This window comes from Eretmochelys imbricata, chromosome 5, assembly GCF_965152235.1.
Source record: "Eretmochelys imbricata isolate rEreImb1 chromosome 5, rEreImb1.hap1, whole genome shotgun sequence".
Taxonomy (NCBI): Eukaryota; Metazoa; Chordata; order Testudines; family Cheloniidae; genus Eretmochelys; species Eretmochelys imbricata.
In genome coordinates, this window is record NC_135576.1 from 18,335,081 (window position 1) to 18,358,159 (window position 23,079).

General features: G+C 40.5%; 1 protein-coding gene across 1 annotated transcript in view; it reads left to right on the top strand.

The window, feature by feature from the left end:
• DCC (DCC netrin 1 receptor) overlaps positions 1–21,716 on the top strand; it is a 948,458-nt gene extending 926,742 nt beyond the window's left edge. Inside the window, exons 28-29 of the mRNA XM_077816218.1 lie at positions 18,888–19,030; positions 21,627–21,716. Of these exons, the coding sequence (XP_077672344.1) occupies positions 18,888–19,030; positions 21,627–21,716 (233 nt within the window). The remainder of the gene's footprint in view (positions 1–18,887; positions 19,031–21,626) is intronic.
• The last annotated feature ends 1,363 nt before the right edge of the window (positions 21,717–23,079 follow it).

A 23,079-nucleotide genomic window follows, 5' to 3' on the forward strand; every position in this document is an offset into this window, starting at 1 on the left:
TGTATTCTTGGCATAACTTTTTTTTTTTTTTGCAAGAAGTAGTTGAGCATGCATGCCTATAAATATAAAAAAGTAATAAATTATGGCAGCACATTAGTACAAGTCCCTACCAGTGCCCGGTTATAGCCACCCATTAACTGTCTTTGTTAGACGTTACCGCAGCATACCTGCCTAAGGAAATCAGCTCAGTCTGATGGTTGCTGTGTCTGCCACTTTTCTTCCTCTGTATGAAGATTTCAAAGAAAGAACCAGAAAAACAAGAGAGAAAACTGAAAAAACAAAAACAAAAATCACACCCACAGAAATGAGAGGTAAAATCAATATGAAACAATGGATTTAATATAACTTAATTAATCCTGTGCCATAGTAATCTCACACATACATAAAGGCCTCTTTGGCCAGAGAAGACATAATTACAGGCTATATCTACACTATGAGTTCGGGTGTGATTCCCTGCTTGCGTACACACGCTTGTTCTACCTCTTATCAGCCTAGCATGAGTATAACACTGCAGTGCAGCCAACATAGTACAGGCAGGGGCGTCATGGCAAACCCGCCTGACACCAGTGGGTACATTCTCAGCACAGCTCACCTGTGCTTCCGCTGCCCCTCCATGTGCTGCCGTGGCTACATTGTTATTTATACTTCCACTCGCGGGATGAGAGCTAGCAGAAATACATGTACATGACAAGGGGAATCACTCCCCTAGCTCATCGTGTAGTTGTAGCCTAAGAAGTTGCTGTTGTGTTTGGAAAAATGACTGTAAAAAGTGACACCATCTTATTCAACAGATCTGCTCCCTGTCATGTATTTCTTGTACACAGTAGGTTGCAGGGCTGCTACTAGCAAATCAGGCTTCTGTACCAGATATGGACTGGTTACAGAGCTACACACCAGATATGTTCAGGATCAGACCCTTTAATGTTCTGCCACATATTGTTGGATTGAGATTCACTTACTCGGCAGGTCAGTCTAACATCTTTATTAAGGCAAGACACTCAGCAAGTAGTGATCACTTACAAGTGGAAAGTTCATCGGGATGATCTCATCACAGTCACTTCCAGCACAGGACAGTACAGTTTTGACCTCCCTTTTTTACACAAATTTATTTATAACTTTTTGTTATCTTCTCTTATACATATGTATTAATCTCACATTTCCTTGTTAACTCTCCTCCCCCGTCAGTACAGAGCTAGTGTTAGTTTAAACTGGTCTTTTCTAGTTTTTTAGTTAGTTTATCTTTTCTTTTTCTCACAAACATGATTATTCTGTAATTTCTCACACAAGTGCAGTTCTACTTATGCTTACATTGTTAAATGTTATCAGAACAGACTCTTAACATTCACAGCAGGCTTTTATCAGACTCTACCCATACCTTCACTCCCAACACTGTTCCTATGTCTCTCTTTTATCTCTCTTTCCTGGACTCTTTCCCTTCTCAGACCACCAACTTTCCTCCAACTCCACCCCATCCATTGCTTGTCTGAAACTTTGCATCGTTTGCACATAGAGGCACACATATTTTCCATGACAGAGCTGCTGAGATGAAAAATTGGTTAAATTCAATACTACTGGTATCAGTTGGTACTGTATGTTATTATATATAATCTGATGTTCACGATTTATCGTTAGTCCATTTTTAGGTCCTGCTTGTGTTTCTAGGCATGGTTCATCATCTTGATTCAGTTCTGGAGTAGGAGGCATTGTTACTCCAGTACGTTCACGAGTGGTACTCTTCCAGTCCTTAATCACATTCAGAGAGCAGGTCAAAGTCTCAGGCCATGTCTACACTACTACTTATGTCGGCAAAACTGATGTCATTCGGGGGTGTGAAAAAACACACGCCTGAGTGACGTAAGTTTTGCCAGCATAAGTGGTAGTGTGCACAGCGCTATGTCAGCGGGAGAGCTTTTCCTGCCGACATAGCTACTGCTGCTCGTTGGGAGTGGTTTAATTACGTCGACAGGAAAGCTCTCTCCTGTTGGCAGAGGGCAGCTACACCAGAGATCTTACAGCAGCGCAGCTGCATCGGTACAGCTGTGTCGCTCTAAGTGTAGACATGGCCTTAGTCATTTTCCTGGCTTGGTGGGCGAACTCATGGGCGACAGTTCAGTGATCTACTAAAATAACCGTAATGTTTCCTGCAAGTGTTACCTGCACTCCATTTAAACACACCACACCCTGCTCCTGGGAGTTGCTTTTGCTGTAGGATCCTCCACCTTGGTTGCAATCCACTTTGTACCAGAACACTTCGGCTTTCCGATATGATTACCTGAGAACCATAAGGCTAGGGTGGCAGTCTCCACTTCGTGCACTGTCACCACCTTGTTCTTCTGCGGCATCACCAATTCCACAGACCCTGTTAAATACCTAAAAGAGAAAACAAATACAGGCTGAGGTTAACTTAAATAAGATCTGCTTTGCACAGTGCCACCAAGTAGCTGAACAGTATCATACAGGTTAGCATTCCATTATACTTTTGTGTGTTTAGAATCATAGCTGCTTAATATAGCAACAGACAAACAAAAGGCTGCTATTGTTTTGCTTTTGTTGGCACTGCAGAGCCAACAAAGCTATGAGAGAGCAAGCTCGATTCTCCTGGGGCACGGACTCTCATTTTGTTCTGTGTTTGTACCACACCTAGGGCAAGGGGTTCCTGGTCCAGAACTAGGCTTCCTTCGCACTACTACTATATGAATGATAATAATAATAATAATAATAATTAATAGCTGTTAACTGCTAATTGTGTTCCAAGGGCAAGGGCAACTCTTTAATTGTAAGCAAAGCAAATCTGATCAGGAAGTAATTGGGGGAGACTATAAATCTAACACCCTGTGGAGCAGAACTGTACTTAAGCACAAATCAGAGAGGTGTAATCAAGTGATAGAACAGGGGCATTTATTCACATGAATCCAACTGACACTAATTAATTAACTGTACAGATAAATCTGTGTGCTTTTTTAGAAATTTACCCCTCAGAGTCAATATTTCCCATTGCTAATGGAAAATTTAAATAAAATCCTATTGTCGTTTTATATATAGTTCTAACTCCCACCAATTCACCTAATAGTTTTTAAAGAGAGCCTTCAGCTTCTTTGCATAAAAACTAGGCAAACTCTGGTTCTTCTAGTTCCAGTTCTTCATCTTTTAATGTTGGCTGGAAATGGCAGTTTTAGATTCTTCTCTTGATAAATTATCTAGAATACAGAGTAACAGATGTCTTGAGAATGCAGCAAACACTGGTAGGGCAGGAGGTATGTTAGAAACTTTTTTTGGTAAACTAATGGCATATTCACAGCCTTTTGGTGCTGGAATCCTAAATTAATTCACATTAGCATCAGATAAAAAAAACACAACTTTTGAAGTCAAAGACTGTTGGCATTTATGTTCAAAATCCCACCCCCCATATACCCTGTCCCTCTCCCCTAAAAACCCTTTCAAACTTTTTGGCTCCCATGTCATTTTATTAAATCAGGCTTCCTCCATTCAACTCGGATACTTCAGTGATGAAGGATCACAGGGGTTTAATCATGCATGTTAATAAGACGTCTGGCCACAGTCCAGCAAAACACTTCAAGCCCCTGCTTAATTTTAACTACTGAATAGCACTATTGACTATACTGGAATTACTTAAGGTTTTAAAATTTACCATGTGCTTAAGTGCTTTGCAGGATCAAGCCCCTATAGAAATAAATTGATTGATTACACGTTTTGTCAAGTTTTTTTTGTTTTTTTTTTTTGTAATGGTTTTCTGGAGAATCACTACATCTTCTCTAAAAAACTCTCTTTGAAAATGTTGGGTGTTTTTCCAAAAGATCCACTACAAATCCATAAAAAGACTGCATGGATGGCTTATTTACCACCTGGTTTTCAGGTTGTGACCAGGGTCCGGGGGGCACACTGAGATTGCTTAATGAGAGCAAACTGCAAAGAATGGGGTGGCAGGTGATCTCCGAGATTGCTTAATGAGAGCAAACTGCAAAGAATGGGGTGGCAGGTGATCTCCAAAACTGGTGGTGATTTCTAATAATTAGATTCACCAATCCAGCAACCAAACAGCTTCTACAATACCTTGCTGGTTATCCAGAAGCCAAAAACACAGCTCCCTTAAAGCAGCCCAGCCTTAGGCCTCCATCCCAGACACCCAAGTCAAATATGATGGGGATTACTGAAAATCTTATTCATCGAAAATAAAGTTCTGCCAGTCCCAAAGGATGAGACACATTACCCACCAGGTCAATGGATATTTCAGACCTTATCCAAATACATGCTTACAGCCAATTCTTATTAACTAAACTAAAATTTATTAAAAAAGAAAAGGAGAGAGAGTATTGGTTAAAAGATCATTATACATACAGATATGAGTAAAGTTCTTAGGTCCGTTTCATAGTAGAGATGGTGAGCTTTTGAGTTGCAAAAAGTTCTTTTCAGCATCAGTTCATCAGGTTATAGTCCAAAATAGGCAAACCATGTCCAATATCAGGGTGATCCAGACTGGAGCTCAGTCTTGAGGAGACTTAAATTCTCCTGACAAAGCTTAAGTAGATCTCAGATACAGGATCAGGGCCCTAGAATACTTTTATAGATCTCTGGTAAGCTATGATAGTCTCTTGACAGCAGATATTCATTGGGTGAAGAATAGTGGCTTTGAAGTAAAACCTTTTGTATCCTATGTATACAAGGTAATTAGTCGCATTCATCGGCATAAGGTAATTATCCATTAAGCAGTTCATAGACAGTTGAGTGCAAATTTCAAAGAGAAACATAGACAGTGATATTATTACACCCAAATTCCATCTTAATGTTAATATCCCCTTTTGATCTCTGAATCAATAAGAACATAAGAAAGGCCATACTGGGTCAGACCAAAGGTCCATCTAGCCCAGTATCCTGTCTTCCAACAGTGGCCAATTCCAGGTGTCTCAGAGGTAATGAACAAAACAGGTAATCATCAAGTGATCCACTTCAGCAAACTCTGGTTCCAAGTGCCTAGTCAGTGACTTACACCAGTTCAGCAGTTTGAGTTGATTAAAAGCTTGGCTGCACAGCTGTACTGGTGAATATTATTTTTTGTATTTAATTTAAATGATTTTAATAGATTATAATAAATTTAGGCCTTAAATTTCAAACTTAATTTACAATAGGTTTACTTTTAAAAATTGAACCTCTATTTCATTTAAATATGACATTTTTAAAAAAAATCTGATTTTGATTTTTTTTAAAAAAAGAATAATTGATTTTTATCCACCCTGCTCCATGGCATTTGCACCCTCCAGGAGCCTGCAGTCACTTCTTGTGGCCACTCCCCGTCCACCCTTTGTGAGCTCAGCTCTAGAAATTCAGTCTCTTTTGAACTTTTTCTCTAAACTGATCCCTCTGGCTCCTGGCCATTGCTGCTGCTTTGCCCTGGAGGAGCCCCCTCACCCCCACCCACCCACCCCCAAACCAAGGGGAGGCCAGGTAGTGGCACCAGGTTCCCCTTCACCAAGGGTTTTCAGTTCCTTCTGGGCTCCAGAGGAGCTCTGCTGGCAGGGGAAGACTCTCTGGGAAACACACTGAATCTGCGCACCTTCTGATCCCACCCTCCCCGCTTCTGGGTCTGTGCTGGCCTTCTCTGGGCCACAGGCTCCACAGCCCAGGCCCCAACAATGACTCCACTGGCGATCCTGGCCCATTACCCTTCTCTACCTCTTCTCCCCTTCCTCCCCATCATACTCAGCCCCAGAGGACCCAGCCTGGCTGCCACTGGCCATAATGTCATGTGCCGAGGCTGAAGAGTGTCACACCTTTATCCAGCTGATGAGGGACCGGAGAATCTGAGTCCAGTTCCCTCTGCAGCCAGCTCCTGCCTGGGCAAAGTGCTTCTGCTATTCACAGTACAGAGCACAGGTCCCCAGAGCAGACACATGGGCAAAGGTACCCCCACCATGCTAAAGCATCTTTGGGGACACGCTGCAAGGTTGCTGGAGAGGTGGTGGGCTGCCACTGGATTGGCAGGGTGCTGCCGTAATGGCTCGCGAGACCCCCTGGGGTGCTGCACCAAGGGTGGGAGATATAGGCACGGGGAGCACCACTGGGGCTGCTCGCTGAGTTAAAGATAGTTGAGTTGAAGATAAAAGACAGGAACAGACAGGAACCATCTGGTTACATTGTTAACCTCTAACAAGATATATGTAAATAGACCAATACAATCACTACCTTCTTCCAATTCTTCTAAGAATGCAAGTCTACATTTCAAAGCGTGAGTCAATCTAATATGGCTTGGCTCAGTGTCACAAAGGTGGAGGAGGAAAATCTTTTTCGGATGTATGAATATGCAGTTGAGATTGTGTTCATTATCACTGATCAGCAACATCCATATTATACTGACAGCTCACTGATCTCATTGCATATTTCCTGAGGAGAGATGAAAAGCCTTTTTCCTTGTTGAGAATTAAAAAACAAAGAGGATCAATGTGATGATGTAAAGTAAAACACTAACAGTCACCGGATTTTTCATGGAATTCTGACAAATGTGTTAACTTCATATAACGGAATTGTACGAAAACATCATAATACCCAATTGAAATTTGTGAGTGTCTTCATGGTCTTAAAGTTTATAGCTGTAATTTTGATGGAGAGGCCCTGAAAGGACAGAACAAACATCTCGTATGTTTCAAGGCTTTGACTTTCATCTTCTACCTGTTAACATTCTCTGTGATTGTTTTAATCTTCAAGTGTCCTTTCTATACCCACCATTTGTTACATCTATCATGAAGACTTATTACATTAAAAATAAGGCTTATCAACATCCTTCAAAAGTCTTCCCAATTGGCAATTCCATGAAATAGCTGGTACTGTACATTTGAAATTCACAAAATGACCTCTTCCTTTTTCTCTTTTCTGTTTGCCTGTTTGAATTTCTTTCCCCACAATATCAAAGTTACCCAAATGAAACTTTGGCTCTTTTTAAAAGCATCTCCCCTATAGAATGAGTCAAGCCGCTGTTCATTATCATCTGGGAAAGTCATTTTTTAAAGCTCCATTTTTACCGATGATGTAAATATCTTTTTATTTCTTTCATTTTTTTTTACTTATAGTGTAAAACAGTCTAGTCTTCAAATATTTTTCATATGCTTTCATATTCCATTCCCTTGAGAGGCACCATCTCACTTAATGGGGACATTCTGCCGTGTAGTACAAGCAAGCTCAGAACTACATTTAAACAGCTAGAACACACACTTTAGTACAGTCAGTATCAAATAACCCGTTAGTTGTCTTTGATCCTTTTGTGATTGTTGTGGAACTGAAAGGGGAAAAAAAAGACCTTTTCACATGGCAGTATACATAACCGTCCCCAGAAACCCCTCTACAAATATTTAATTCATAACAATAAAAACATTACATTTATTTATTACTAATTAAAAAAATAAAGATTCAAGTTTTGTCTGTCACCTTCTTTATAGTCAGAAGCATCTGAGACTGAAGAAAGTATTAAATGAAAGCTTAAATATCTTTTAATGTGACTGTAGCACCTTACTTAGTCATTCGTGGTCCAATCCTGCAGAGTGTCTCACAATTCTGTTAATGCTGCAAGGAAATGGCTCAGTGCTTACAAAACGAAAGATTTAATTCAGCCCCAGTATACAGAATATCTATTATAGATTACATATATTAATATTCTATACTGAAACTATTTATGCTTAAAGTTAAGCAGGTGTTTAAATGCTTTGCAAAATTGGGAGCCTATATAGGAAATAAGGCCCCGATCCTAGTAAACGTTTATGCATGTGCTTAACTTTACTACTATTAATTGTCCCATGAAAATCAAATACATGTATAAATGTTTGCTGGACTGGGGACTAACTGGAATTCTGCCAAGTCTGTTGGAAGCTGTTTCCTTTTTACAGGCAAACTCTCTATATGATCGGCAAAGAATCCTGTGGCACTTTATAGACTAACAGACGTATTGGAGCATAAGCTTTCACGGGTGAATACCTTTTCTTTTGCTGCAGGATGGCTACCTTTAAATCTGCTATTGTGTGTCCAGGGACGCTTAATTGTTCTCCTACAGGTTTTTGTATATTGCCATTCCTAATATCTGATTTGTGGATAAATGGACACAAACCAGATATTAGGAATGGCAATATACAAAAACCTGTAGGAGAACACTTCAACCTCCCTGGACACACAATAGCAGATTTAAAGGTTTGAGCATTGGCCTGCTAAACCCAGGGTTGTGAGTTCAATCCTTGAGGGGCCCATTTAGGGATCTGGGGCAAAAATTGGGGATTGGTCCTGCTTTGAGCGGGGGTTGGACTAGATGACCTCCTGATGTCCCTTCCAACCCTGATATTCTATGATTCTATGATTTATCCTACCACAAAAAACTTCAGGACCAGACTTCAAAGAGAAACTGTTGAGCTTCAGTTCATTTGCAAATTTGACACCCTCAGCTCAGGATTAAACAGAGACTGTGAATGGCTAGCCAACTACAAAAGCAGTTTCTCCTCCCTTGGCATTCACACGTCAACTGCTAGAAGAGGGCCTCATCCACCCTGATTGAACTAACCCCGTTATACCTGCCTCTGGAAATTCCCACTACATGCATCTGACGAAGTGGGTATTCACCCACGAAAGCTTATGCTCCAATACGTCTGTTAGTCAAAAAGGTGCCACAGGACTCTTTGCCGCTTTTACAGATCCAGACTAACACGGCTACTCTCTACATGATGAATTACTGCTGTTATGTGCAAAAAGAAAAGGAGGACTTGTGGCACCTTAGAGACTAACAAATTTATTTGAGCATAAGCTTTCATGAGCTACAGCTCACTTCATCGGATGCATTCAGTGGAAAATACAGTGGGGAGATTTATATACACAGAGAACATGAAATAATGGGTGTTACCATACACACTGTAACGAGAGTGATCAGGTAAGGTGAGCTATTACCAGCAGGAGAGCGGGGCAGGAGAAACCTTTTGTAGTGATAATCAAGGTGAGCCATTTCCAGCAGTTGACAAGAACGTCTGAGGAACAGCAGGGGTGGGGGCGTGGGCAATAAACATGAGGAAATAGTTTTACTTTGTGTAATGACCCATCCACTCCCAATCTTTATTCAAGCCTAAGTTAATTGTATCCAGTTTGCAAATTAATTCCAATTCAGCAGTCTCTCGTTGGAGTCTGTTTTTGAAGTTTTTTTTGTTGAAGAATTGCCACTTTAAGGTCTGTAATCAACTGACCAAACAGATTGAAGTGTTCTCCGACTAGTTCTTGAATGTTATAATTCTTGACGTCTGATTTGTGTCCATTTATTCTTTTACGTAGAGACTGTCCAGTTTGACCAATGTACATGGCAGAGGGGCATTGCTGGCACATGATGGCATATATCACATTGGTAGATGTGCAGGTGAACGAGCCTCTGATAGTGTGGCTGATGTGATTAGGCCCTATGATGGTGTCCCCTGAATAGATATGTGGACACAGTTGGCAACGGGCTTTGTTGCAAGGATAGGTTCCTGGGTTAGTGGTTCTGTTGTGAGGGGTGTGGTTGCTGGTGAGTATTTGCTTCAGGTTGGGGGGCTGTCTGTAAGCAAGGACTGGCCTGTCTCCCAAGCTTTGTGAGAGTGATGGGTCGTCTTTCAGGATAGGTTGTAGATCCTTGCTGATGCGTTGGAGAGGTTTTAGTTGGGGGCTGAAGGTGATGGCTAGTGGCGTTCTGTTATTTTCTTTGTTGGGCCTGTCCTGTAGTAGGTAACTTCTGGGTACTCTTCTGGCTCTGTCCATCTGTTTCTTCACTTCAGCAGGTGGGTATTGTAGTTGTAAGAATGCTTGATAGAGATCTTGTAGGTGTTTGTCTCTGTCTGAGAGTTTGGAGCAAATGCGGTTGTATCGTAGAGCTTGGCTGTAGACAATGGATCGTGTGGTGTGGTCTGGTGAAAACTGGAGGCATGTAGGTAGGCATAGCGGTCAGTAGGTTTCCGGGATAGGGTGGTGTTTATGTGACCATTGCTTATTAGCACCATAGTGTCCAGGAAGTGAATCTCTTGTGTGGACTAGTCCAGGCTGAGGTTGATGGTGGGATGAAAATTCTTGAAATCATGGTGGAATTCCTCAAGGGCTTCTTTTCCATGGGTCCAGATGATGAAGATGTCATCAATGTAGTGCAAGTAGAGTAGGCGCATTAGGGGACGAGAGCTGAGGAAGTGTTGTTCTAAGTCAGCCATAAAAATGTTGGCATACTGTGGGGCCATGCGGGTATCCATAGCAGTGCCGCTGATTTGAAGGTATACATTGTCCCCAAATGTGAAATGGTTATGGGTGAGGACAAAGTCACGAAGTTCAGCCACCAGGTTTGCCGTGACATTATCGGGGATACTGTTCCTGATGGCTTGTAGTCCATCTTTGTGTGGAATGTTGGTGTAGAGGGCTTCTACATCCATAGTGGCTAGGATGATGTTTTCAGGAAGATCACCGATGGATTGTAGTTTCCTCAGGAAGTCAGTGGTGTCTCGAAGATACCTGGGAGTGCTGGTAGCATAGGGCTTGAGGAGGGAGTCTACATAGCCAGACAATCCTGCTGTCAGGGTGTCAATGCCTGAGATGATGGGGCATCCAGGATTTCCAGGTTTATGGATCTTGGGTAGCAGATAGAATACCCGAGGTCGGGGTTCCAGGGGTGTGTCTGTGCGGATTTGTTCTTGTGCTTTTTCGGGGAGTTTCTTGAGCAAATGCTGTAGTTTCTTTTGGTAACCCTCAGTGGGATCAGAAGGTAATGGCTTGTAGAAAGTGGTGTTGAAGAGCTGCCTAGCAGCCTCTTGTTCATATTCCGACCTATTCATGATGATGACAGCACCTCCTTTGTCAGCCTTTTTGATTATAATGTCAGAGTTGTTTCTGAGGCATTGTGTTCTGCACGGCTGAGGTTATGGGGCAAGTGATGCTGCTTTTCCACAATTTCAGCCTGTGCACGTTGGTGGAAGCACTCTATGTAGAAGTCCAGTCTGTTGTTTCGACCTTCAGGAGGAGTCCACCCAGAATCCTTTTCGTAGTCTTGGTAGTGTGTATGGTAACACCCATTGTTTCATGTTCTCTGTGTATATAAATCTGTATTTATAAATATACTGTATTTTCCACTGAATGCATCCAGTGAAGTGAGCTGTAGCTCACAAAAGCTTATGCTCAAATATATTTGTTAGTTTCTAAGGTGCCACAAGTACTCCCTTTCTTTTTGCGGATACAGACTAACACAGCTGCTACTCTGAAACCTGCTGTTATGTGTTGATCCTTCCTGCAATGGTAACAGGCTAGTTAATTAGTTAACAGCTTGACTTTTACCTGAGCTCACTCGGTCTATTTCTTATGGTCTTTTAAATGTCTGCCTAATTAGCTTTTAAATTCCTCGAGAACATGTAAACATTCAGTCAGCTTCTGCCTTTTGAGCCTAGCAATTTCTTACTTTAAAATGATTCCCAGATTGCAAATTCCCACTTTACGGTGAAACTGGGAAAATACAATGTGTAATAGATAAAATTGTTAACCTCATCAAACATAGTATTTCCTCTCATTCTCAGTATTGTTCAATGAAACCTTAAAAGTAAGTTTTAAAAACTCTCTGTGTAAATGGCGGTGGAGGGAAAATACTACTCTTTAAATAACTGCATGTCTGTGAATGAAAGAGTTATTTTCAAAAAAAGAGAGTGACTCTAAATGTATGAGTTATACACATGACATGTTAGGGTCCTGGGGGTTGAGTGGGGAGGAATTGGCTACATGTCTTACTGAGGGTCTGATCCAACCCTAAAAATGCCATGAGCTATACTAGCTGGAATGGAGAAGGGGGTGGGGAATTCATTCAGAATTAAAATTGACAGCATGTTATTGCCCTCCAATACTCTTTATGGAGTCAGTGGATTCAATACCAGTAAGTTAAAAACTGGAACCATTAAAGTGTGCCCATACACCTCTTAGAGCAAAATTCTCTTTTCAGATCCTGATACCTTGCTCAGCCTGCATTGATGTTCATGGCTGCACACTTGTAGGAAGAACAGAATATAAGAAAGGGATGTAGGAACTGCCATATTGAATCACACCTGAGTGGTCCATCTAGTTAGGGACCCTTTTTCTTACAGTGGTTAGAACCAGATGCTTCAGAAGAAAGTGCAAGAAATCCTATAGTGTACAATTATGGAATTATCTTTCCATCTGAGATATTGCTTCTTGCATGCAATATATTTACACTTATCTTCATTTAATGATGTTACAGAATACTTATTTGCCCACCGATGTGCAGTGCTGTTGAAATATAATGCAGAGTGACGTCATGTGCTCAATAAGGCCTTCTGAAATAAGACACTAGCTGGAATTTTCACCTAGCAACCGTATGTTGTATAACTAATGAGCAAATGAAGTGTTTAATTAATAACCCTTCTGAGAAATAAAACTTTAAAACAGTAAATTCATGCTGTGGCTACTTAGAACTACACCTGATGAGCACTGTCATTTTTCTCTTCATGAGCTGGCAGTTCCTATTTTTCTTCTAAGGGTCCTGCTGGGTTTGGAAGCATTAGAAACTAATGTTGTTAATTTAATTAGTAATTCATTTGCATATATGAGCTTACTTACCACATCAACCTTCTGTGTCCAGTGTATTTTTTGAAAGGTCTGCTTGGTCTTTTTAATATTCTTTGTTTCTTTCTTGTATGTATAACTCATGAAATTATATACTGTGTGTGGTTTGATAATGGTCTGTAAACATTTACTGGGGAACTTTAAATGTAGGGTTACTTAAGTAACATTTTCTGGTTGTCATTTTAGTTACAAGCTTTAGAAATTGCCTGTTGTTTTTGTGAGCTGAAGGGGAAACAAAATGCTAATTGTCAATTTGGCTTTTCTCTAACAATATCCAGGAGGGAACATCTGTCTTTGTACAGAAAAGCAGCTCTTTAAGGCCAATTACTATAATGAGTTACATATTAGTAACAGGATTTTTACCAGGGGATTTACAGGTACAAATATGCATTACAGCAGGAATATTGTAGCAGAATATTTCTGCAGTTCACATAAACTCATTCTCCTCCATGTAAAATGTTTACTTTCTCCCCAAATCCATGAAGATCAAGCAAGTCACAGTATGAAGTCATTTGTTGAAAGAAACATTATACAGTATAGCTGTGCTAACCAGTGAACAAGCATGGTGCAAGTCTGACTAGCAATTGTTTAGTTTTATTCTTTGTTATGTTACAGTGGTACCCAAAGGTTCCAGTCAAATTGTACTGCAATAGGAATCTGAATAAATATATTTTTATTGGGCCCTTTGGGTGCTAATATAAATAAAAATAAATCATACAGTTACAGAAGTCACAGTTGCACTCTTTTTCTTCATAGGTTACTCTTAGTGCTTTAAAAATGTATAAGAAGGTACGGTCCCTGCCCATACCAGCTTACAGTTTATTGCATTTTTTATCTGTATTACCATAGCACCTGGAATCCCCAGTCATAGACCAGAACTCCATTGTGCTGGGCGCTGTACAAACACAAAACAAAAACCAGTCTCTGCCCCAGGGAGCTTACAAGCTAAGTATAAGACAAGAGACAACAGATGGATACAGACAGATCAGGGAGTAAGAGTGAACAATAAGACAGTATCGGTCAGCATGATAGTCTGTAGTCTGTGCACACCAGCACCTAAATTGTGTTTTTACCTTTTTAAATCTTTAATATTTTAAAAATATTAAACACTTAATTTGCTCATTAGTTATATAATATATGACTGCCAGATGCACATTCCAGGCAGTGTCTTGTTTCAGAAGGCATTACTGAACACTTTATATTACTCTGCTTTATATTTCAGCAGCATTGCACATCAGCATGCAAACAATTGAAGTAAGCTCTAAACCTAGGTGGATGCATGGCTTGAGGCCCAGATGCTATGGTCACAAAGACCAAGCAAGTTCTTGTAACAACAATATGTTATGTATTGTACAGACAGTATATTGGGAGAACAGGCTTGCATTACTTTATTCTGTACCACATCAGCGGAACCAAGGATATGTTCCCATTCAAATTGTTCCTGAACTCCAGTGAGCACTGGTTGGAAGAAGAGGAAGGAGGAGGAGGACCTATCACTTATATAGTGCTTTTCATCTCTAGATGTCAAAGCGCTTTACGTAGGGAGATCAGTATAATTATTCCTATTTTACAGATGGTAAAACTGAGGCACAGGGAGGCACAGGGACCTGCCCAAGACTCCCAGGAAACCAGTGGCAGGGCTAGGAATTGAACCGGGATTGCTTGAGTCCCTTAAAAGCCTATAGGAGTCAAGGGCAGCCAGGCATAAATAAAACAATGCTGATTGAATTCAGAGCTTGCAAAAGGCGCTGCCTGGATAGTACTGGAAACAGAAATCCTGTTTTATTCACAACAGATATAGCACAGGACCCTTCACTGTGCCTCAGCCGGGACCCAGAGGAATCACTTTTGTGATTGCAATCAGTCATTGGTCTCTTCAGTGAGACCTCCAACAAGAGTGGTAGCTATAATTGTGGGTTTGTGATATGGAGGCCGATGTACTTTCAGAATATGTGTGTGCCACACTGAAGTCACTAGTCATGTGTTTAAAGTTCAGTATATGCTGAAGCGCTTTGCTCAGTTGGGGCCCCAGCCTTTCACAACTGGACTGAAACCACTCTACTGTTTCACATATAGTGGACCACTGAACATTGATCACTACAAACACTGGCAAAATTCACACCTGTGACCCATAGGTGAAAGGCCCCCAGTATTGTGGGCTTGGGTCATCCAGGCTTCTCAGCCAGTTTCTGGTCTCTGCTCCTGCTGTTTCATATGGACAGATACCTACAGAGCGCATTTTGAAACTACAAACAAAAGGGTATTAATAATTTATAGAGCCAGATTCTCAGCTGGTGTAAATGGACACAGTTCCATTTAAATCAATATAGATACACCCATGTATGTCCTCTGACTCAAAATGTTTTTCTTTGTGTAAATAGAATTTAAAAGTTCAGGTTTGGATGGTTTCTCATTTTATCTTGAGAGCTTTGTCTTCTTCCTCTGCATGCCTTACAACACGTACTGATTTCTTATAATGTCAAATGGATTCTGATGCCACAGCCAGGGTCCAGAAATTGCTTGGTCGAACACAAATTTTAAAGAATGCTTCCATCAATGCAAATGAGGGTGTCTGCATTCACTTCAACATCAGCAGAAATCCTTTAATAGCCAAAAAAAGAGGGAAAAAAGCCTCTTTCCTTTTGAAAATCACTTTTCTCTGAGGAAATGGAAGCTAAACACATTTTCTTTCTTAAAAATTTTACTTGAATTTGTAAAAAGAAAAGGAGTACTTGTGGCACCTTAGAGACTAACCAATTTATTTGAGCATAAGCTCACTTCATCAGATGCTGTAGCTCACGAAAGCTTATGCTCAAATAAATTGGTTAGTCTCTAAGGTGCCACAAGTCCTCCTTTTCTTTTTGCGGATGCAGACTAACACGGCTGCTACTCTGAAACTTGGATTTGTGACATTTAAGCGATTTTATCTGTTGGAGATATCTGTGTCTTCTACTCTTTCTTTGAAGTACTGGGAAGTTTGGAGCGCCAGTTATTAAAGAACTTTTTTAGCTACTAAACTGGAGCAAGCAAAGGGTTTGTATCTTTTTTAGCAAAAAGAAAAGGAGTACTTGTGGCACCTTAGAGACTAACCAATTTATTTGAGCATGAGCTTTCGTGAGCTACAGCTCACTTCATCAGATGTATACCGTGGAAACTGCAGCAGACTTTATATATACACAGAGAATATGAAACAATACCTCCTCCCACCCCACTGTCCTGCTGGTAATAGCTTATCTAAAGTAATCGTCAGGTTAGGCCATTTCCAGCACAAATCCAGGTTTTCTCACCCTCCACCCCCCCACACAAATTCACTCTCCTGCTGGTGATAGCCCATCCAAAGTGACAACTCTTTACACAATGTGCATGATAATGAAGTTAGGCCATTTCCTGCACAAATCCAGGTTCTCTCACTCCCTCACCCCCCTCCAAAAACCACCCCCATACACACACAGACTCACTCTCCTGCTGGTAATAGCTAACTTCATTATCATGCACATTGTGTAAAGAGTTGTCACTTTGGATGGGCTATCACCAGCAGGAGAGTGAATTTGTGTGGGGGGGTGGAGGGTGAGAAAACCTGGATTTGTGCTGGAAATGGCCTAACCTGACGATTACTTTAGATAAGCTATTACCAGCAGGACAGTGGGGTGGGAGGAGGTATTGTTTCATATTCTCTGTGTATATATAAAGTCTGCTGCAGTTTCCACGGTATACATCTGATGAAGTGAGCTGTAGCTCACGAAAGCTCATGCTCAAATAAATTGGTTAGTCTCTAAGGTGCCACAAGTACTCCTTTTCTTTTTGCGAATACAGACTAACACGGCTGTTACTCTGAAACCTATCTTTTTTAGTGATCTCTTTTAGTCAGTATTGACTTTCCTTTTTTGTTGTTGTTTCAGTTAAACTTGTATTATCAAAGAGCTTGATACATGGGTCTCTTTTCCTTTTAGTCTTTGTCTTATAATTCTTTGTTGGAAGTTACTTATAACTAATGTGCGAGGGGAGTCTCTAATGGGGGGGATTTCATTCTCTCTTTGCTCTTTTGTGTTTCTTCTGCTGCGGGTCCTGGGTATTTTAGTTCTGTTATACACATTTTAAACTAATTAAAAATGTAAAAACAATTCTTTGAAATGCAAGGGAATTAATCTGCAGCTTTTGTCCCCAGGCTACTCACTAGAGCTGTAAAAATACTAAAAACTATCATGACTGCAATCCGTTATTTGGAGTAGGGGAGTACTTTCTCTGCTCCAGCTGCAGCAGCTGCCTTTCCTACCATAGTAGAGTTATTCCTCTTGGTAGAACAACTGATGGCCCCAGAGAATTACTCTTCATGATCTATTAATGATCTACAATGACTGAGCTCATCAGGTTGGAACCTATTGGGGAAGAACAAGAGCAATGAATGATTAAAGTTAAACCCTATAATTTAGAAAGGACAGTCTGGATTTAAATAGAGGCTGGATAAGTTGTATGACCAAAACTGATATTTGCTTGTTAAAATAGGATAATCAGTTCTCATGCCTCGGGATGTCATATATTTCCTACCAGGGTCAGGACATCAGGAAGATGGTATTATTGGTGTATTATTTGGCCAGGAGGGATGTTCATGTTCCTCTGAGGCATCACACATAGGCCACTATTAGAGGCAGGATATCAGACTGGATGGTATGATAATCCAATCTGGGAAGATAAACCCAGATCTTCAAAAGTATTTAGGCACCTTACTCCCAATGATTTAATCTATACATGGAGGAGGGAGAGCAAACTGATGTAGTAATAGACATAGAAAATATTATATAATGCCATCTTGCACCTTCTCCTAGCATCTTTAATACAAGTATTTTATAGCATTTTACAAACATTAATTAATTAAGCCTAACATGACTCCGATACTACAGAGATAGTGGTGGTTTTAAGACCATATCTAGATATAATTCACCTATGTGAGGTAAGTAATTATTATTGTACCCATTTTACACATGAGTAGACAAAAACACAGACATTTTAAATGCCTTGCTCCTAGTAACATTATGGGAGATAAGGAGGGGAGGCTGGTGGGCCAGACTCATTCATTCATATATTTTTTTGGTTTTGATTCCCAGAGAGACAAATGAACTGAATAAAAAAATGTCTTGCACAGTATAGAAAATGGAGCATTGTCCCTAACAGGATCATCTGTATTAGCAGCGATCTCCTGACAACTGATAGCAGCCATGCTTTGAGAGAGATTCCACAACCCTAGCAAGAAATGTACTTGCCAAACAAATTTCAATCTGGAGAGTGCTGATAACCTGGGCATATCAACCTAAAATGTACCATAGGAAGCAAATATGCATTGCAGTGGTTGAGTGTCCATAGAGGCAAGGTAGAAGAGAGTCAGATTAAGGGATATTCAAGAGAAGGGATAAAGTAGATGCAATGGACTGAGTTGGCTTTACACAACTGGTAGTGTGGGACTTTTACCAGTGACTTCAGTGGGAGCAGAGTTATGCCAAAGCTGACCATTTTTGAAAACCTCACCTCTAATAGTATGAGTCCTTTATACGTGCCCAATTTCTTTAATGAATACTGTACATTTTATTTCATATGGTACCGTTCATTCTCAAACCATTCCAGTGTCTTTAAAATCAGTCATACACTTTGTGCAGTAGCCAGACATTATGTCAGCAGCAATAGTTTCCACATATCCATGAGCATCAGAAGTTATTGTACGTAGAGAGGACACATTGACCACGACACTGGTTTTATTACCAGTTGTTTTAAAAGATAAAACATGAGAGAGGACCTTTAATTTCCACCAGAAAAACCACCGGGGACCTCATTATAATGTCTCATTAGACGAGTGGCAAGTAGCAACCCTTACTTCTCCCACCACCCACAATGCTGAAGTGTTAGTACTGGGCAGGATTTTAAGTCCTATTTTGGGAGATGAGCCCACCGTGGTCTGGTCTAGTGGCAAAAACAGCTGCCATCTGGATTACAAAGACATCCCAAAATACTTGACAATCTGAATATGGCAGCAATAGGATTTAGAGCTTGCTCACAGTGAAATCTAATTGACAGAGTTTTAACAAGAGCGTTCCAATCGGCATTGGTTTCCCTTCAGGAAAGAAGCAATATAAGAACATTTGGAAAAGATAATCTGTATTTAGGATTGAAAATATAAAACCAATTATAACCAGTTAAATCAAGTGCATTTTGCATAGAAGGCTTAAACCTCATTATTCCCCTATATGTATTATTCATACATTATTATTGTGATTTGTTTCCTCTTTCAGGGCCTAATCTTCCCAAGGCTCAGGTTAAAACAGCATCACTTGGGTTAGCTGGAAAAGCACGATCCCCTCTGCTTCCAGTCTCGGTGCCAACAGCCCCAGAAGTGTCAGAAGAGGGCCACAAACAGACAGAGGATCCAGCTAACGTAAGAACAATCTTAAAAAAACAAGAGTCTCATCGCAAATCATATTAACTTTAAGTGAAGGGTCATAGTTGTAAATCATATTCTGTGCAATCATTTTAGTTGAACAGCTTCATCTCTGCCTACTTGATGTATTAGGTTATACCAGTGAGTAGCAGTTAAGGAACAACAGGTCTGATCCAAAGCCTGCTAGCGTGAGTAAGATTCTTTCTGTTGACTTCAGTGGCCTTCGGATCTGGGCCTCTGTCTGATAGAGATGGACAGATAACCTGTATTCTGTGCACATATAATTCATATTGTTACTTACATGATCTCTTTTGTACCGACTCAGAGATCAAAACAATTCTAGTTGTCAAGCATGGGATCCAGAAGGAGAAAGGGACTGATGGAAGAGAGAATGAATGAGAAAACTGATGTCAGAAAAAATAAGTTAAGGAATAAAAGATTATAAAGTAATACCAGACAATGGAGAGAGAAAATAATGTGAAAGGGATAGGTAAGATGAAAAGAAAGGATCAGAGGGAAAAGATGTCTGAAAAAATAATCAGAAAATTTAAAACGATACCAATCTTAGATGCAGTACTTCGCAAAAGGTGGGGAAAGAGCAAAAGAAACTAAATAGGAAGAAAAAAATAAGGGAGACAGACTGTTATGTACAATCTATTTTCATTTCCTTGCATGTGAGAGTGGCTTACTAGGCATCATGAGACAGGTTCATCTGGCATCTTGTCACCTAATCCTCTTATGTTTGAAACCTTGGGGAAGGGAAAAAGCAAGAAATCTGCTTTTGACATGCACAGAGAGATTTTTGGTCTGCTGCCCATAGAAATGTAGAACAGTTAAATTATGTTCCCTCTTATTGTTAGTAGTATCATAAGCAATGTGCTATTGTGTTGTTCTGAGAGAATTCGTCTCATGTTACGTTAGAGTAATGGCCGTCAAAGTGTGGAGCCATCTCCAAAAAACTGGTTTTTATTACCTGACCCTTTCCTAACCCAGTAGCTTTTTTTCTAGTGATGCTTATGCTGCCAGTGGCTCTTTGTAACGTTGATAATAATGCTTAGCACTGACTCTTGTAAATGCAGATTTACTTGCAGGATTTATGCCCTGGTTCTTTTATCCACAGATCTCAAAGCTCTTTCCAAAGCAGATAAGATAAATATCCTCGTCTAACTAAAGAAGTTTCTTTTCAAACTTCTTTACTCCCCTTGCTGTGTTGGGAATTTTTTTTCCTGATTCTGGCAATCACCTGGATCTTCGTTCAACAAGTGTAACATGATTCCATGATTTAGAGTCTAACCCTACAACAGCAATGGGACTGAAACCACTAGTGCTTGGAATGAAGGGTAGTGCTGAGCCAGCGCACCAGTGGGTAAAATCCAGTACTGAACAATGTGGTCACAGAGCAGTCCTGTGGATTACTGCAGCCTTACTATTTCTCTGAACTTCTTCCAAGCCCTGCTGGCTCTCCCGCAGAGAGGAGATAAGGGACACGGAGTCTTGTATTGGGGGAAGAGAAATGAAAATGACTTACTTGGTAAAATTACTGACATAAAGAGTAATTTAGCACAGAACATTTGATTACATGAAATGCTATTTCGGCTCTAAACATCTTATAACAGCAGCACAATTTATTTCCCAAGAGGGACACTTTTCAAACTCAGCAAGTGTGTGAGCACTTGGTGGAAATAATGACAGGAGTTAATAGGCTCTTCAGGTAGTCAGAGTTTTGGGGGTGGAGGGGTGAATTGTGGGAGTTTTTTAAGTTTATTTCTGCAGAGGTACGATTATGTTATTGGATTCTTAACTTTGTCCAGACCTTTAGGCTGCAGATTTCCCACAGTGCGTTCAAATCATTTACTTTGAAAAGTCCCACATAAATAACTAGTGTTTGAGTTCTCGCTCAGTGAATCAAAAGCGGAGAATCATTCATTTTACTCTTGTCTCTATAACTTTTGAGGTCAGTGGTTCCCAATGATAGGTACATTTGCCGGTCATTTAAGGTTTCATGACAGGTACTCAGTCGGCTGTCCAATGTACTTCCCCTTCCACTGTTGTCACAGACCCTAATCCTGCAGGGTACTGAATACCTCCTGCAAGGCGCTGGGTGCCCTCAAATCCCGTTAACAGCAATGGTAAGAGTTAAGACTCACTGGCTACAATGGGAGTTGGGAGTGCTCAGCTCCTGGCAGAATCAGGCCCTTCATTATGAACTCCAGGAGCAGCCTCTGTAGTACATCCCAGTGCACCATGGCTGCATTCCCAGTCCTTCGTTCAGTCTCGTGCCAGTCTGGAATAATCCAAGATTTGGAGTACTGCAAGCAACACCTCTGCTGGACGGCATATACTGGAACTCTAGGACTCATCACAGAGTTTGGTCCTTGAGTTCACCAACTAGATACCTAGGAGAGGAGGCTGCTGACTGCAGTGGAAGGGAGCAAGGAGGTGACGGGGTCTCCGTTGGGCAAAGTGATGAATCTGAGAACAACTGTTTTAATGCATTGTTTCAAGTGGCTCTGCCCCTCCTTGTCTTTTCTGTGTCCTTTAAAACAGATTTTGGTTATTGCTCACATTGACTGTTGATTTGGGTTTTTTGCAGGTATATGAACAGGATGATCTGAGTGAACAAATGGCCAGTTTGGAGGGGTTAATGAAGCAACTTAACGCTATTACAGGCTCAGCCTTCTAACAGCTGTTGATGAATAGATAAATTGTATTATCCAGGAACATTGCAGCATACAAGTACTTCATATATGCCACACACATACACAACCCCATAAAACCACCCTTTCTGCAGTACCATTCATTCAACGTAAGGAAGAGTCTTGATGAGTCCTAAAAAATAAATAACAAAAAATATGCTACATTACCATAGATCAAGCATCTAAAGCAATTAAAGTGCAGCCCTTGCAAATAAGTGAAACAACTACAGCAGAGACCAAGGTGATGCCACTTGATTGCTCATTTTGATCTGTTAGCCTTTGTAATACTTGAGGTGTCATGACTATCTCACATTTTACTTAATAGAGGTGTATAGTTCTTGGTGAAAATCTAGTTTTACGTCAGTCAAATGTATTTTTAAACATATACCATGCCATAATTTGTCAGGGTGGAAGTTCACTCTTTGGGTTTTTTTTTTGTTTTTTATATACTTTTTTTACATGAAAGCACCTGTAACAAATAATCACGACATAGCACCAAAGGATTGGAAGTGTTACCAACAGCACAAAACCAGACAAATAACTCCCATTTCTTTTGTAATTTCAATCACTCATCTTGCACAAGCGGTATGCATTAGCGAGTTGCTGTAAAATCCACCCATTTTTGCAAGTATTTGGAAATCCTCCCATAGGTAACATTTTATATCTGGCTACAGAGAACGGGAACATAAAAAAACCTGCATTGGTGGCACGCTGCCAGCTGCCGTATGCTTACAAAAAGAAGATATGATATGCAATCTTCTCTGACACACACTAATGATGTGCTTAAACTTGGAATAGAACACTTCTAAATATGGGTGGCCTTTGTGCCAGACTGCACTGTGATGACATTTGAAAGCTCCTCCAGGGCCACCTTTCACAGCAGCAAAGAGGAAAACAGGGTGAAGTTCCTCCCATCCTTTCTCTACTGCTCCATCTCTTGTTTGAGACTGCTCGGTTCCATTAACTCTGTGATTCAGTCACCAATGGCTTCTCCTTAACTCAGTGAAGGCTGCAGAAATTGGAAAGCAACCCTCGGTCAGGCACAGTGAAAGATAAGACTTATCGGTTAACAGTGATGGACACATCACAGTTTTTACAGAGAAGCAACAAATCCAAGAAAATGAATTCAGAAACTGTGTTGCATAATTGGGAAACAAATTACAGGTGCTTGATTGCAGTAAAATATTCCTTGTTCAGTCATAGTTAAAAAACAACCAACCAATCACAATTTAGCATCAGGACACTGCTGTGAACTTAGAGGAACCCTTTCAGTGTTTTCCTCCCTCTTCTAGTAGTCTAGCTTCATATTACAGCGTTTATTGATAACTATAACTGTTTGAATTGACTAAA